This window comes from Erythrolamprus reginae, chromosome 12 (genome assembly GCF_031021105.1).
Source record: "Erythrolamprus reginae isolate rEryReg1 chromosome 12, rEryReg1.hap1, whole genome shotgun sequence".
In the NCBI taxonomy this organism is placed as follows: domain Eukaryota; kingdom Metazoa; phylum Chordata; class Lepidosauria; order Squamata; family Dipsadidae; genus Erythrolamprus; species Erythrolamprus reginae.
Genome location: NC_091961.1, coordinates 1,167,366 through 1,180,764, shown reverse-complemented (window position 1 = coordinate 1,180,764; position 13,399 = coordinate 1,167,366). Strand labels below are relative to the sequence as shown.

The following is a 13,399-nucleotide window of genomic DNA, read 5'->3' as shown; positions in this document are numbered from 1 at the left end:
TCAGCTGGCTGGTCCGCACATGCATGCTGGACTTAAGCTAGGGCAATGGATATGCCATAGGTTCACCATCAGTGTCATAGAAGCTCTTCCCCATTTCAAGAGTTCCAGGGCTGCAACTGTTCAAAGCCTCCAACCAAACGAGGTGCTTGCAACTAGCAAAACACCAGCTCCAGCAAAAGGACACAAGGCTTCATCTGCATGGTTGTGGGTGTCATTTTGATTTTTCACACACACACACACACACACATATACACCCACCCTGTGCATCATTGAGATAAGGCTGCCGCCCCAACGGCCGGACTGACCTCTTCCTGCTGCAGGGCATTGCTAACCGTTCAAAAACTTTGAAATGCTACTTGAGTTTGGCTACTCACAGCGACGCCCGCGTGGTAGCTTGTCCCACAAGCGATGAGGATCAGACGGCGGCACCGCTGGATCTCCTTGATGTGGTCCTTCAAGCCCCCCAGGTTCACTGCGGAAAACAAGGAGGCGAAGGCTTGAAGACAATGGCCGGAGAAAAACAGAAGGGCTTCGGTGCAAAAGGATTCCGCAGGATTTCTTGAGCAATTCTTACAAAAGGAGGCCCTCAACTCAGAGGGAGTATTGGTCAGTAATGAGATATGGCCCCCCTACTGGCCTTCCGTAAGGCCACGAAGATCTGGCTTTGCTGGCAGGCCTGGGGGGCTATGAACTGACAACTGACAGGGCCACACTGTATGAATGGTATATATGTATGGGACCATAGAAACCTAGAAGATTGACGGCAGAAAAAGACATCCTGGTCCACCAAGTCTGCCCTTATACTATTTCCTGCATTTTATTTTAGGATGAATGTGTCTATCCCAGGCATGTTTCAATTCAGTCGCTGTGGAATATACCAAATACGTCTGCTGGAGGTTTGTTCCAAGCATCTACTATTCTTTCAGTCAAATAATGTTTTCTCACGTTGCTTTTGATCTTTCCCCCAACTAACTTCAGATTGTGCCCCCTTGTTCTTGTGTTCACTTTCCTATTAAAAACACTTCCCTCCTGGACCTTATTTAACCCTTTGACATATTTAAATGTTTCGATCGTGTCCCCCCTTTCCCTTCTGTCCTTCAGACTATACAGATTGAGTCCATGGAGTCTTTCCCACCATTTTTGTAGCCCATCTTTGGACCCTTTCAATTTTAACCTTCTCCAACATTAGAGGAACACCTGCAGATCTTCTCTGGGAATGAAATCTACCCCACTTAAACCACATCTGGAGAGACAAGAGTTTCGCGTAAAAAGTCTGATTTTCTGAGCAGAAGGAAATTCCGAAGCATTTACCTGTGTAGTCATCGAAGTTGACTCTTCCTCGCATGGTGTTCACGACAGATTCCGGCTGCTCAAATATTTCCTTTTGCATGAATGAACTGAAGTTGCCTTGGGAGAAGAAAAGGAAGAATCACACCACGAGCCATCGGGATTTAGAAATAATTGTGTCTGGTTTATGTCGTGTCAGTTCAATTAATGGGGCTTCATGAGCATGAATAAATTAAGTGGGAGTCCTTTCAAAATGAAACGATTTAATTAAACCAAGATTGGCTAAATGAAACTAAGAAAATATCATATTACAGTGGTACCTCGAGATACGAGTTTAATTCGTTCCGGACCTGGGCTCTTAAGTCGAGCAGCTCTTATCTCGAATGACTTTTCCCCATAGGAATTAATGTAAATAATTTTAATTGGTTCCAGCCCTCAAAAAACTCACAAAGTTAGTCTAAATTATGCAGAAAGACATGTTTTTAATGAAGAAATGTACATGTACATATAAAAGAATAATGAAGTTTCTTTCACTTAACTTGTAAACTTTCTTAAACTTTTAAATTTACATATGTTCAACTTCTCTGCCACCCAATCCTGTAGGACAGAGGTCCCCAACCCTTTTTGCACCAGGGACCGGCTTTAAGCGATCAAGGGAGGAATGGGTGAATGAATGGACGGAGGGTGGGAAGGAAGGAAGGAAAGAGGGAAGGGACAGGAACAGAGGAAGGAAGGAAGGAAACTTATGAAAGGGGAGAGTAAGAGAGGAATGAGTGAAGGGAGGGAGGGAGGGAAGAAGGTGGGAAGGAGAAAGAAAAGAAGAAATAGAGGAAGGGAAGGTAAAAGAGAGAAAGAAAAAGAGCAAGAAAGAAAGAAAGAAAGAAAGAAAGGGGGAAGGGACAGGAACAGAGGAAGGAAGCAAGGAAACTTATGAAAGGGGAGAGTAAGAGAGGAATGAGTGAAGGGAGGGAGGGAGGGAAGAAGGTGGGAAGGAGAAAGAAAAGCAGAAATAGAGGAAGGGAAGGTAAAAGAGAGAAAGAAAAAGAGCAAGAAAGAAAGCTGCAAGCACCCCCCCCCCCGAGCCCCCCAGGCCGGCTGCAACCTTTTAAAACATGTGCGCCGCTTCGCAGCTGTCTCCTGAAGCCGAACGCGGAAGTTAGCGTTTGGCTTCAGGAGACAGCTCCTTGGCGCTTGTATCTCGAATTTGGGCTTGTAAGTAGAACAAAAATATCTCTCCCCTCCCAGCTCTTATCTCGAGTTGCTCTTAAGTAGAGCAGCTCTTATGTCGGGGTTCCACTGTATATTTTAAGAAAATATAATCTTTATTGAAGATAAAATAGGGGAGGGGATGCATAAAACAAAAGAACTATGTGAATATTGGTACAAATGTATATGAATTTAGAGTATACCTAGTTTTTACATATAGTTTTCTTTAAATATATAGGGGTTTCAGAATGCAATTTAAGTTAGATTTCTATGTGTTTTTAGTTGTGAGAATTTTAGAGAATTTTAACATTAGATTTCTTTACGTTTTGCACTTGTTTTCTGTGCCCTGCCCTGAGTCCCAGCAGAAGGACAGCATAGAAATCGAATTAATAAATAAGTATAAAGCAGCAAAAAACAAGGTGGCGGCACCTATGGCGGTGCCGAGATGATTTGGGGGCGTGGCAGACCTGGGTCGTTGCCGGTTTTAGTGATCCAGGCTGCCAAGTTACTACCAGTTCCACAGAACTGGTCCAAACCTACCTCTGCTTCTAAGGATCTTTTAGCCAATAGGCCACGGAGGAACAAGGTGGCAGAGTTACACACAGTGAAGGGCTGCAAAAAAAATTTTACTACCAAACTGTGGGGGTGGCTTATTTTGTGGGTGTGGCCAGGTGGGAGTAGCTTAAAAATCATGTGACCAGGGATGGCTTAAAGGTCACGTGACTGGCTTAAAGTTGGCCAACTTGACGTCACTCACGTCAAGGGTTCGGGTTAGGGTGCCTGGCCAATCCTCACCTCAAAGAGAGACAATTTCCCTCTCTATTTACTCTTTCTGAACATCCAAAATATACTCTTTCATTCTATGTTTCTATGCCATAGGTGTACATACATATTACACACAGGCACACAAAAATATCCATTACCCAGTATGTAAACTGTATGTGTATATATACACACACACACGCACAGCTCTTCTAAAATTATACACATTCAACCTCATTTACTACAATAGGAAAAACATACCCAGAGCCCAGAAGGGGAAACAAATCCAATTTTTATCTACCGGCCCTGCGCACCTGACCGTACCCATAGGAGCCCCTCCATCGCTGGTTACACATGAAAGAGCTATGGGCCCATCAGGAGCAGCCTAGCAGGCAAAACCCTGGGAGAGTCCCAACCCCCGACCCGTACCCTTCATGATCTGTTGCAGCTCCATCTGGAGGGTCTGAATCGCCCGGCCAGGATGATCCCCGGCCGTTCGTTTGATCCGGTGGATGGAGAGGCGGCCCTCCACCACGGCTGCCACGTCGTCGTCTTCTAGGAAGATCACCCTGTTGGTGTGCTCTATCACAGCGCTGCGAGGGAACGGCGGAGGGTTGTAAATTTCATAAGTTAAGCCGAAAGATCTCTTCCAGGGCTGAGGGCGTAGCCTCCCTCCAGGGTTCAACCCAGGGTGCAGCCCTCCAGGGCACCAGCCCCCCCTCCTTTGGGAAACCCCTCCGGTGCCCTCCGCGCACGCTGCCCACCTGGCATCCGAAGCGAAGTAATACTCAACCGCCTTCTCCTCCACGGGGAAGAGGCAGGTGGTGCTGTCCATACGGGAGAGGCTGCAGGTCGTCTTCTTGTCTTTGCCTGCAAGGCCAGAGGGGGGGGGTCACCAGGCACCCTGCGTGGACCCCCCGTAGGTCCGGCGCTCTTTTCCCCCAACGGGAAGCTTCCTCCCCTCCTCCCTCCAAGTCAGGAAGCCCCCCTTCAACAGAGAAGAAGCCCCTGCCACCACCACCTCAGAAGGACTTGTGCAAGGGGGTGGGACCCAAGGGACAAACTAGGCCTCAAAGTCAACAGTGTTGCGAGTGCTCCTTGTCCCCCTCAGGTCATGTCAGATTCGGAGGAGGATGAGCCAGGCCCCTCTGGAGACCCTGGGCCAGGGGGGTTGCAGGGCACAGAGCGAGAGTGAGGGAGGAAGTGACCTGAGGAACCACTAGAGGGGGCTGATGTGACAATGGGGAAGTGGTCCCAGTCAGAGAGTGAGGAAGACATGAGAGTGGAAAGTCAGTGGATGGATCCTCGCTATAGGAGATTGTTGAGAAGGCGAGAGGAGTTGCATAGTAAAAGGTATTAGTGACTTGACTTAGCCTCCTTGTGGTGTGATGTCACTTCCAGGCATTATAAAGGCAAAGGGTTGTGGGAAATGGGGTGTGGAGTTTCAACGTTGTTCAATGGAGGAGATGGGAAACTGGGGCTGTGCTTGAACAAAGCTTTAAAACCGTGATTTCTGCCTCAATAACACTCATTCTCAGCCGGGTGCCTGTTGCAGGAACCTGGTGAGCGTAAATCATAGGCTTAAATGACTAAATGGACTTTGTTACCTATTGGAAGGCTGAGCAGGCCGAGATTGGCCCTTTCCTCAGACATGTAGCCCCTAGAAAGAAAACCCTCCTTTCTCCGAGTCTTTTAAACCCTGTTTTTCATTACGTGTGTTTATACCAATCAAGAGTTTGATTTATTCATACAATGTAGGATTTTTGAGTCGGGGGGTTCGCTCCGAGAGCTTTGGACGCAGGGGCTTCAACGGCACCGGCTTTTTTCAAACAATGGTGCTGGGAGGAAAGACCCAGCGGTCTCGTATTTGGGCATCGGCAACAAACGTCAGGAGACAGGAAGAAAACGAGATCGGGGCAAAGAAGGCCCAGAAATGAATTTGGGGAAGAAGTGTGGAAAAAAAAAAACCCATCACAAGAGCAGCATGCAAATTTCCCCCCACACACGAAAACCTCTTTAATAGGGGGTTCCTCCTGCTTTCCACAAAGGTGAAATGGGGGGCGCCCCTCTTCCTTGGCCCTCAGAAAGGACGCAGAGGGAGATGGTCACCCGCCTGGGATGACCAAAAGCCAAAGAGGCGGAAACTGGGCCTGTCTTGCCTTCCTCGCGGGTGGAAAGCGGTGAACCTCGAATTAAAAAGGTCGGACGTGTTTTGATTTAATTCTCCGAGATGCCCCGAGGGCTGGTCAAGTTAAAAAGTTGGGTCTCCACAGCACCTTCTTCCAGGTTTTGGGGCAGGCCATCAAATGAATGATCTACAGACTGGGCGGCTGCAGGGGCAACACGAAAAGCAGCTTCAGAAACACACATCCGCAGTCGTCACTCAAGGCACAAACGAGCAGTTCATCCTACATTTATTTAAACCTCTCTAAGGGGAAAGGTGGGTGGGCTCAGCCACGGGGGCTCTGGGGCCACCAGTGGGACAGAACGTTGGGGGGGAAATTTGTCCATGTAGCTGCTAAGAATTGAAAACGATGGCCCAGAACAAATGGATAAGCCATGGGTTAAACGGGGGGCTTCAGGGGGAAATAGATTCTTCCTAGCTTTAAGCCGGTGAGTAGAATAGGGGGTCTCCAAAGCTGGCTGGGGAATTCTAGGAGTTGAAGTCCTCCAGGCTTAAAGTTGCCACGCTTGGAGACCCCTGAAGCAGAGGATGAATTCTTGCATTTTGATGATCTCCAAAAAGAGATGATGAAACCCCAGTTGGCCTTTTGACCAATCAAAGTCTTGGTCATTACCTTTACAGCCCTACACGGCTTAGGACCATTTTATTTACTTGACCGCCTGCTACCCGATACTTCCCACCAGCCAATAAGAGTTGCCCTTCTCCCGGTCCCATCTGCCAAACAATGTCAGTTAGTGTGACCTCGGGGAAGGGCCTTCTCTGTGGCAGCTTTGATCCTTTGGAATCAACTGCCTCCGGAGATCCGCACCATCCCTACCCTACTGGCCTTCTGGAAAGCCGTAAAGACCTGACTTTTCCAGCAGGCCTGGGACCATGAATGACTGGATGTATGTCTGTTATTTAAGGCCTAGTATTTGTTTCTATATTCTTATTTTGATATCATAACTTTCTACACTTTTTTAAAAATTTGTAAGCCACCCAGAGTCCACTAGAATTGGGCGGCATACAAATCCTCTTAAATAATAATAAAATAAAATATAAAATAAAATAGAATATAAAATAATATAAAATAAAATAATATAAAATAAAAAAATTTGCGATGGAAATCCTCCTGCCAAAAACACTGACATTTCTGGATATGACCAATGCATACCAGTCTACCTACTTGAAGTGTGACCAGCAAAAGGATCTCTTGTTTTTCCAGTTTTTAGTACCAGGAAATAAACCCTCTAGTCCTCTTTAGCTCCAGCCGTGGCTGAGAAGGAAGGAAGGCCCTCAGGAGCCTCGGGGAATGACCCTTAGCTACCTGTCAGGATGAGCTCTCAAGCAGGCTCACGAGGAAGACTGTCCGCCCGTCATCGCTTCCAGAGTTTAAGAAGGGACACCAATTTTGCCCTGACTTTTACGATCCCCCAACGTCCCACTATGCTGGTTGTGAAGGTATTTCACACACAGCGTTCAGGTGGGCAGCTAGAGAGCCATAACAACATGAAAACAACAACAACAGAGCGTTGTTAGCGTGGGGCGATTTACCTGTCCGGTACAAGATTGGGATATGGTCGGTGGAAAGCTTGTGTTCGCTCCGAACCCCGATGAGAAGTGGGCTTCCCCTTCTGGAAAGCAAAACAAGAGGTTGAGATGAGCAGCCAAGACTCTTCCTGGGCAGCAGCAGCACCTTATAGGGAGACTTACTCATACTTTACTCCTCAGCAACTACTCAGTTAGTTTACTTTATTATCTAAATAAAGATATATATATATAACAAGCAGGAAGAGGGAGATTGTGATCCCCTTATATAGAGCGCTGGTGAGACCCCATTTGGAATAATACCGTGTCCAGTTCTGGAGACTCACCTACAAAAAGATGCTGACAAAATTGGGGTCCGAAGACGGGCTACAAAAAGGGTGGGAGGTCTTAAACATAAAACTGATCTATCTACATGTTAAGACTGAATGAACTCCATCTGTCTGGAGGACAGAAGGGAACGGGGGGGGGGGGGGAACACACATGATTGAGACATTTAAATATGTTAAAGGATTAAATAAGGTTCAGGAGGGAAGAGTTTTTTAACAGGAAAGTGAATCCAAGAACAAGGGGGCACAATTTGAGGTGAGTTGGGGGAAAGATCAGAAGCAACGTGAGAAAATATTTGACTGAAAGAGTAGTAGATGCTTGGAACAAACTTCCAGCAGACATGGTTGGTCAATCCACAGTCACAGAATTTAAAGATGCCTGGGATAAACACAGATCCATCCTAAAATACAGGAAATAGTATAAGGGCAGACGAGATGGACCAGGAGGTCTTTTTCTGCCGTCAGTCTTCTAGGTTTCTAGGTCTCATTGAACCTCATACCACGAAATCAAATGCCATCTCCTATGAAATTAAAATGCCATGTTCTGTGCACATTGTCACAGATGTGCAACTTGCAATGGCAGAATCTAAACACTATGCCTGATGCCAAGATGGGAGAAAGGAATGGCGGACTGACTGTCACTCACCTCGTGCCAACCGCCTGGCCAGGGTAGTGAACACTTTTGAACACCAGAGCAAAGGCCCCCTCCTGTGTGGGGGAGGAGAGAAAAATCAGACCTTGAATGTTCTTCTATGCACGTCCATGCACACCGACTCCCCCAGTTCCACTGCACTGGACGTTTAAGAGCCACGATCGGACCCCGTTCTGATTTAACAAAAGCCACTGTATGTAAATGTACTTTTATATTGCTTTTTATTCTTGTGATGATTGCAATCTTTTTTTTTTTAAGGTGGCTTGCAATTTGGCAGCTCAAATCTCACCAGGCTCAAGATTGACTCAGCCTTCGTCAGTAAAAGGAAGACCCAATTTTATTTATTTATTTATTTATTTGTTTATTTATTTATATTTCTATGCCACCCTTCTCAACTGACTCGACAACCCAGATAGTTGGGGGCTGACTCTGTAAACTACTTAGATAGGGCTGTAAAAGTTTTGTGAAGTGATATATAAGTCTAAATGCTATTGCTATTCCTTCCTTCCTTCTCTCCCTCCCTCTTTCTACCCAGTGATTACAATGCAGTACTGCAGGTTAACTCTGTCCATGTCAGGAGTTTGATCAAGGTTGGCTCAGCCTTCCATCCTTCCAAAGGGGGTCAAATGAGGACCCAGATTGTTGGGGGCAAGAGGCTGACTCTCTGTAAACTGCTTAGAGAGGAGTGTGAAGCAACTGTGAAGCGGTATATAAGTCTAAAGGCTATTGCTATATGAGACCTAGACCGTCCAGTGAGTTGTGTAAAACTAGAGAGTTACCAGCTGTTGGATGACCCTCTCCACCAAGGTGGTGAAACTTATATCGTCGCTTTCACAGTTGTCATACATGTACTTGACAAGCTTCGCGATGGTTTCTGTATCAGTTTCCGATTCAAATTCGTAGCCTTTGCTCTCCTGAAAAGATACACAAAAAGGAAAAACAAAAATTAGGCTGTTTTTGCACCCGAATCAGGAAAGTGAAGCAATGAATGTGAACAGTGTGACAGATGAGGCTCAGTCGAGAGAAAACCGATTGCAAGAAATAGAATAGAATAGAATAGAATAGAATTTTATTGGCCAAGTGTGATTGGACACACAAGGAATTTGTCTTGGTGCATATGCTCTCAACGTACATAAAATAAAATATACATTTGTCAAGAATCATGTGGTACAACACTTAATGATTGTCATAGGGGTCAAATAAGCAATGAAGAAGCAATATTAATAAAAATCTTAGGATATACGCAACAAGTTACAGTCATACAGTCAACATGGGAGGAAATGGGTGATAGGAATGATGAGGAAAACTAGTAGAATAGAAGTGCAGATTTAGTAGAAAGTCTGACAGTGTTGAGGGAATTATTTGTTTAGTAGAGTGATGGCGTTCGGGAAAAAACTGTTCTTGTGTCTAGTTGTCTTGGTGTGCAGTGCTCTGTAGCGACGTTTTGAGGGTAGGAGTTGAAACAATTTGTGTCCAGGATGTGAGGGGTCAGTAAATATTTTACCCGCCCTCTTTTTGACTCGTGCAGTCAATATGACCAAGTAAATATGACCAAGGTAATCAAATGCACACAGATCTTGCACACTAAAATTCTAATTTCTTATAAAATGGGCCAGTCAATATGACCAAGTAAATATGACCAAGTAAATATGACCAAGGTAATCAAATGCACACAGATCTTGCACACTAAAATTCTAATTTCTTATAAAATGGGCCAGCTCCAATCAGGGACATTCAAAAGAAACTGCTTGGAGGAAGCAGGAAAGTTTACCAAGATATAACGTCAATTACTGGTCACAATTCAAGGTGTTGCTTATCACCTTTAAAGCCCTACATGGCTTAGGACCAGACTATTTATGGGACCGTCTCCTGCCGCCTACCTCACAGCGACCGATTAGAGCTGACAGAGGTGGCCTTCTCCAGGTCCCGTCATCAAAGCAACCTCAATTGGAGGGACCGCTGGGGAGGGCCTTCTCTGTGGCGGCCCCGGCTCTTTGGAATCAACTACCCCCTGAGATCTGCACTGCCCCCACTCCACTGGCTTTCCGTAAGGCCCTGCAGACCTGGCTTTGCCAGCAGGCCTGGGGGCTCTGAGATTGATTGATGGAGATGTTTGATTGTATGACCGTAGTGGGTTATGGGGCTTTGAATGTATTTGAATTACTGCATTCTAATTATTTGATTGTTCTTTTATCTTGCTGTAAGCAGCCCTGAGTCCCATGGGATTGGGAAGCATGTAAATTTAAAAGAGAGAGAGAGAGGGAGGGAGGGAGGGAGGAAGGACATGTTTGACACATGTCCCAGGCAAAGATGTTTGTGCCACACCCCGTCCAACTTCTGAAGACCCTTGGTGTCATGTGGGATGAGTCACTAAGAACAGAGGGAGGTTTCCTATGTGACCCCCACCATAAGCAGCTCCTGTCTTGAAGGTCTCCCCCAAAATACAATCCAGGGAGCTGAACTTACCAAGAACTTCTTCAGGTCTTTGTAATTTGTGATTATTCCATTGTGGATAACAATAAACTCTGAAAGGACAAAGAAATAGTCACATTCAGGGCTGCGTCAGAAACCACGCCATAAAAGAAGAAAAATGGAAAAGAAAAGGACGCCTTGCTCTTTAGTTATTTTATTTATTTATTTAGATTTGTATGCTGCCCAAAGCTGAAAGACTGAGGGCAGCTTACAACAATAAAACAAAATAAAATCAATTACAATATTAATAATAATATGAAACCCTTAACTGTTATCCATAGAATCATACCATATCATATATCCCAATCAAAACTTATTTACTGTTCATAATGTGTTTTTATGTGGGAAGGCCCGGGCGGGGGGGGAGCACAGGAGAACTTATGCTTTTCCAGAGAAGTGCCTGCCTCTAGTCTCTTCTTAAAAGCCTCCAGGGGGGGAGCACCCACAACCTCTGGTGGCAAGTAGTTCCACTGGTTCAGTGTCCTCACTGTTTCTCCTTAATCCCAGGTTCCACCCATTGTTTCTTGTCTTGCCTTCTGGCTCTTTGGAAAATAAGTTGACCCCTACTACTATCATGTCAGCTGTAAGCACCCTATCCTGGAGGGTGGACTTGCCTAGGAATCACTTAAATATTATTAATGAGCCGGTGTGGCGCAGTGGGAAGAGTGCAGTACTGCAGGCCACTAAACATAGAAACCTAGAAGACTGACGGCAGAAAAAGACCTCCTGGTCCATCTAGTCTGCCCTTATACTATTTCCTGTATTTTATCTTACAATGGATATATGTTTATCCCAGGCATGTTTAAATTCAGTGACTGTGGATTCACCAACCACGTCTGCTGGAAGTTTATTCCAAGCATCTACTACTCTTTCCGTCAAAGCAATGGAAACTGCAGTTTAATGTTTCCAAATGTAAAATAATGCACTTGGGGAAAAGGAATCCTCAATCTGAGTATTATATTGGCAGTTCTGTGTTAGCAAATACTTCAGAAGAGAAGGATTTAGGGGTAGTGATTTCTGACAGTCTCAAAATGGGTGAGCAGTGTGGTCAGGTGGTAGGGAAAGCAAGTAGGATGCTTGGCTGCATAGCTAGAGGTATAAGAAGCAGGAAGAGGGAGATTATGATCCCACTGTATAGAATGCTGGTGAGACCACATTTGGAGTACTGTGTCCAGTTCTGGAGACCTCACCTACAAAAAGATATTGACAAAATTGAACGGGTCCAAAGACGGGCTACAAGAATGGTGGAAGGTCTTAAGCATAAAACGTATCAGGAAAGACTTCATGAACTCAATCTGCATAGTCTGGAGGACAGAAGGAAAAGGGGGGACATGATCGAAACATTTAAATATATTAAAGGGTTAAATAAGGTCCAGGAGGGAAGTGTTTTTAATAGGAAAGTGAACACAAGAACAAGGGGACACAATCTGAAGTTAGTTGGGGGAAAGATCAAAAGCAACATGAGAAAATATTATTTGACTGAAAGAGTAGTAGATCCTTGGAACAAACTTCCAGCAGACGTGGTAGATAAATCCACAGTAACTGAATTTAAACATGCCTGGGATAAACATATATCCATCCTAAGATAAAATACAGAAAATAGTATAAGGGCAGACTAGATGGACCATGAGGTCTTTTTCTGCCTTCAGTCTTCTATGTTTCTATGTTTCTATAATATTTTCTCACGTTGCTTCTGATCTTTCCCCCAACTAACTTCAGATTGTGTCCCCTTGTTCTTGTGTTCACTTTCCTATTAAAAACACTTCCCTCCTGAACCTTATTTAACCCTTTAACAGATTGAATCTCACTAGGCTCCAGGTCGACTCAGCCTTCCCTCCTTCCCTGGTGGGTCAAATGAGGACCCAGATTGTTGGGGGCAAGAGGCTGATTCTGTAAACTGCTTAGAGAGGGCTGGAAAAGCACTGTGGTTAGAATGCAGTTGCAGGGTAACTCTGCCCACGTCAGGAGTTCGATCCTGAGCGGCTCAAGGTTAACTCAGCCTTCTGTCCTTCTGAGGAGCCAGATTGTTGGGGACAATTTTATGACATTCTGTAAACTGTTTAGAGAGGGCTGTAAAAGCGCTGTGAAGCGGCATACAAGTCTAAACGCTATTGCTATTCTCTAGATCCTGTTTCCCACCAGGGACCTGCTCCCTGGCTGCGCTGTCTCGCTCTTTCGTCCACCGGAAGATTCCAGAGGAGCCCGGGGGCTTTGCTTCCTGGAGCAGAAGAGCAGAGCTTCCCAAAGCAGGTCGGGGACTAAATCCCTGCAGGGCCTGAAGAGCCCATCCTTCCTTGTGCTACAGGAAAAGCCTCCCCTCCACACACATACAAAAGTCACCCTCCCTCGCCCCCCCCAAAGAAAGCCACCTTGTGGTCCCAATTCCATCCTACCATTGTTTTTGTCTGATCTCTGTGGGTGGCTGTTGACTGGGTTAGGTTCGCCATGCGTGGCCCAGCGCGTGTGAGCAATCCCAAGGTGCACATCAAACTCAATGTCCAGATCTATATCCTGCTGTTCTAGGGAGGGGAGAGAAGATATATATGTGTGCGTAACCTATTTTTATTTATTTATTTATTTATTAGATTTGTATGCCGCCCCTCTCCGAAGACTCGGAGCGGCTCACAACAGCTGATAATGAAAAGGAAGGGAGACTATAGATCTATTTCGGGCTTATTTTCCTTCATCAGGTAGCCACACCCTTACTGGAATTTGAACCTGTGGCCTCAGCCTTGAAGGCAGTGAGTGGCCTTAGCCTCTGGGCTACAGGCTCATCTCCTGTATCAGCTCGTACCAAGGAAGGGTTATATGTGATTTTTTTTGTCAAGTCACTCTGGTATATGGAAGGACCATATACCTGTATGCTCTTTCCATATACCAGGATGACTCGACAAAAAAAAATATATAACGTATTTTTGCTGATAATGAAAAGGAAGCAACAAATATATATATTTGGCAGTGTTCGCCTTAGAACAAGGACAG

General features: G+C 45.4%; 1 protein-coding gene across 2 annotated transcripts in view; it reads right to left on the bottom strand.

The window, feature by feature from the left end:
* GFPT1 (glutamine--fructose-6-phosphate transaminase 1) overlaps positions 1-13,399 on the bottom strand; it is a 38,148-nt gene that overhangs the window by 12,064 nt on the left and 12,685 nt on the right. The window contains exons 4-13 of one of the 2 annotated variants that reach the window (XM_070765117.1): positions 12,811-12,936; positions 10,412-10,470; positions 8,725-8,859; positions 7,940-8,001; positions 6,974-7,053; positions 5,532-5,585; positions 4,020-4,125; positions 3,685-3,848; positions 1,312-1,407; positions 375-472 (exon numbers count right to left, since the gene is read on the bottom strand). In XM_070765117.1, coding sequence (XP_070621218.1) covers positions 375-472; positions 1,312-1,407; positions 3,685-3,848; positions 4,020-4,125; positions 5,532-5,585; positions 6,974-7,053; positions 7,940-8,001; positions 8,725-8,859; positions 10,412-10,470; positions 12,811-12,936 — 980 coding nt within the window. The remainder of the gene's footprint in view (positions 1-374; positions 473-1,311; positions 1,408-3,684; positions 3,849-4,019; positions 4,126-5,531; positions 5,586-6,973; positions 7,054-7,939; positions 8,002-8,724; positions 8,860-10,411; positions 10,471-12,810; positions 12,937-13,399) is intronic. The other variant, XM_070765118.1, reaches the window with a different exon arrangement.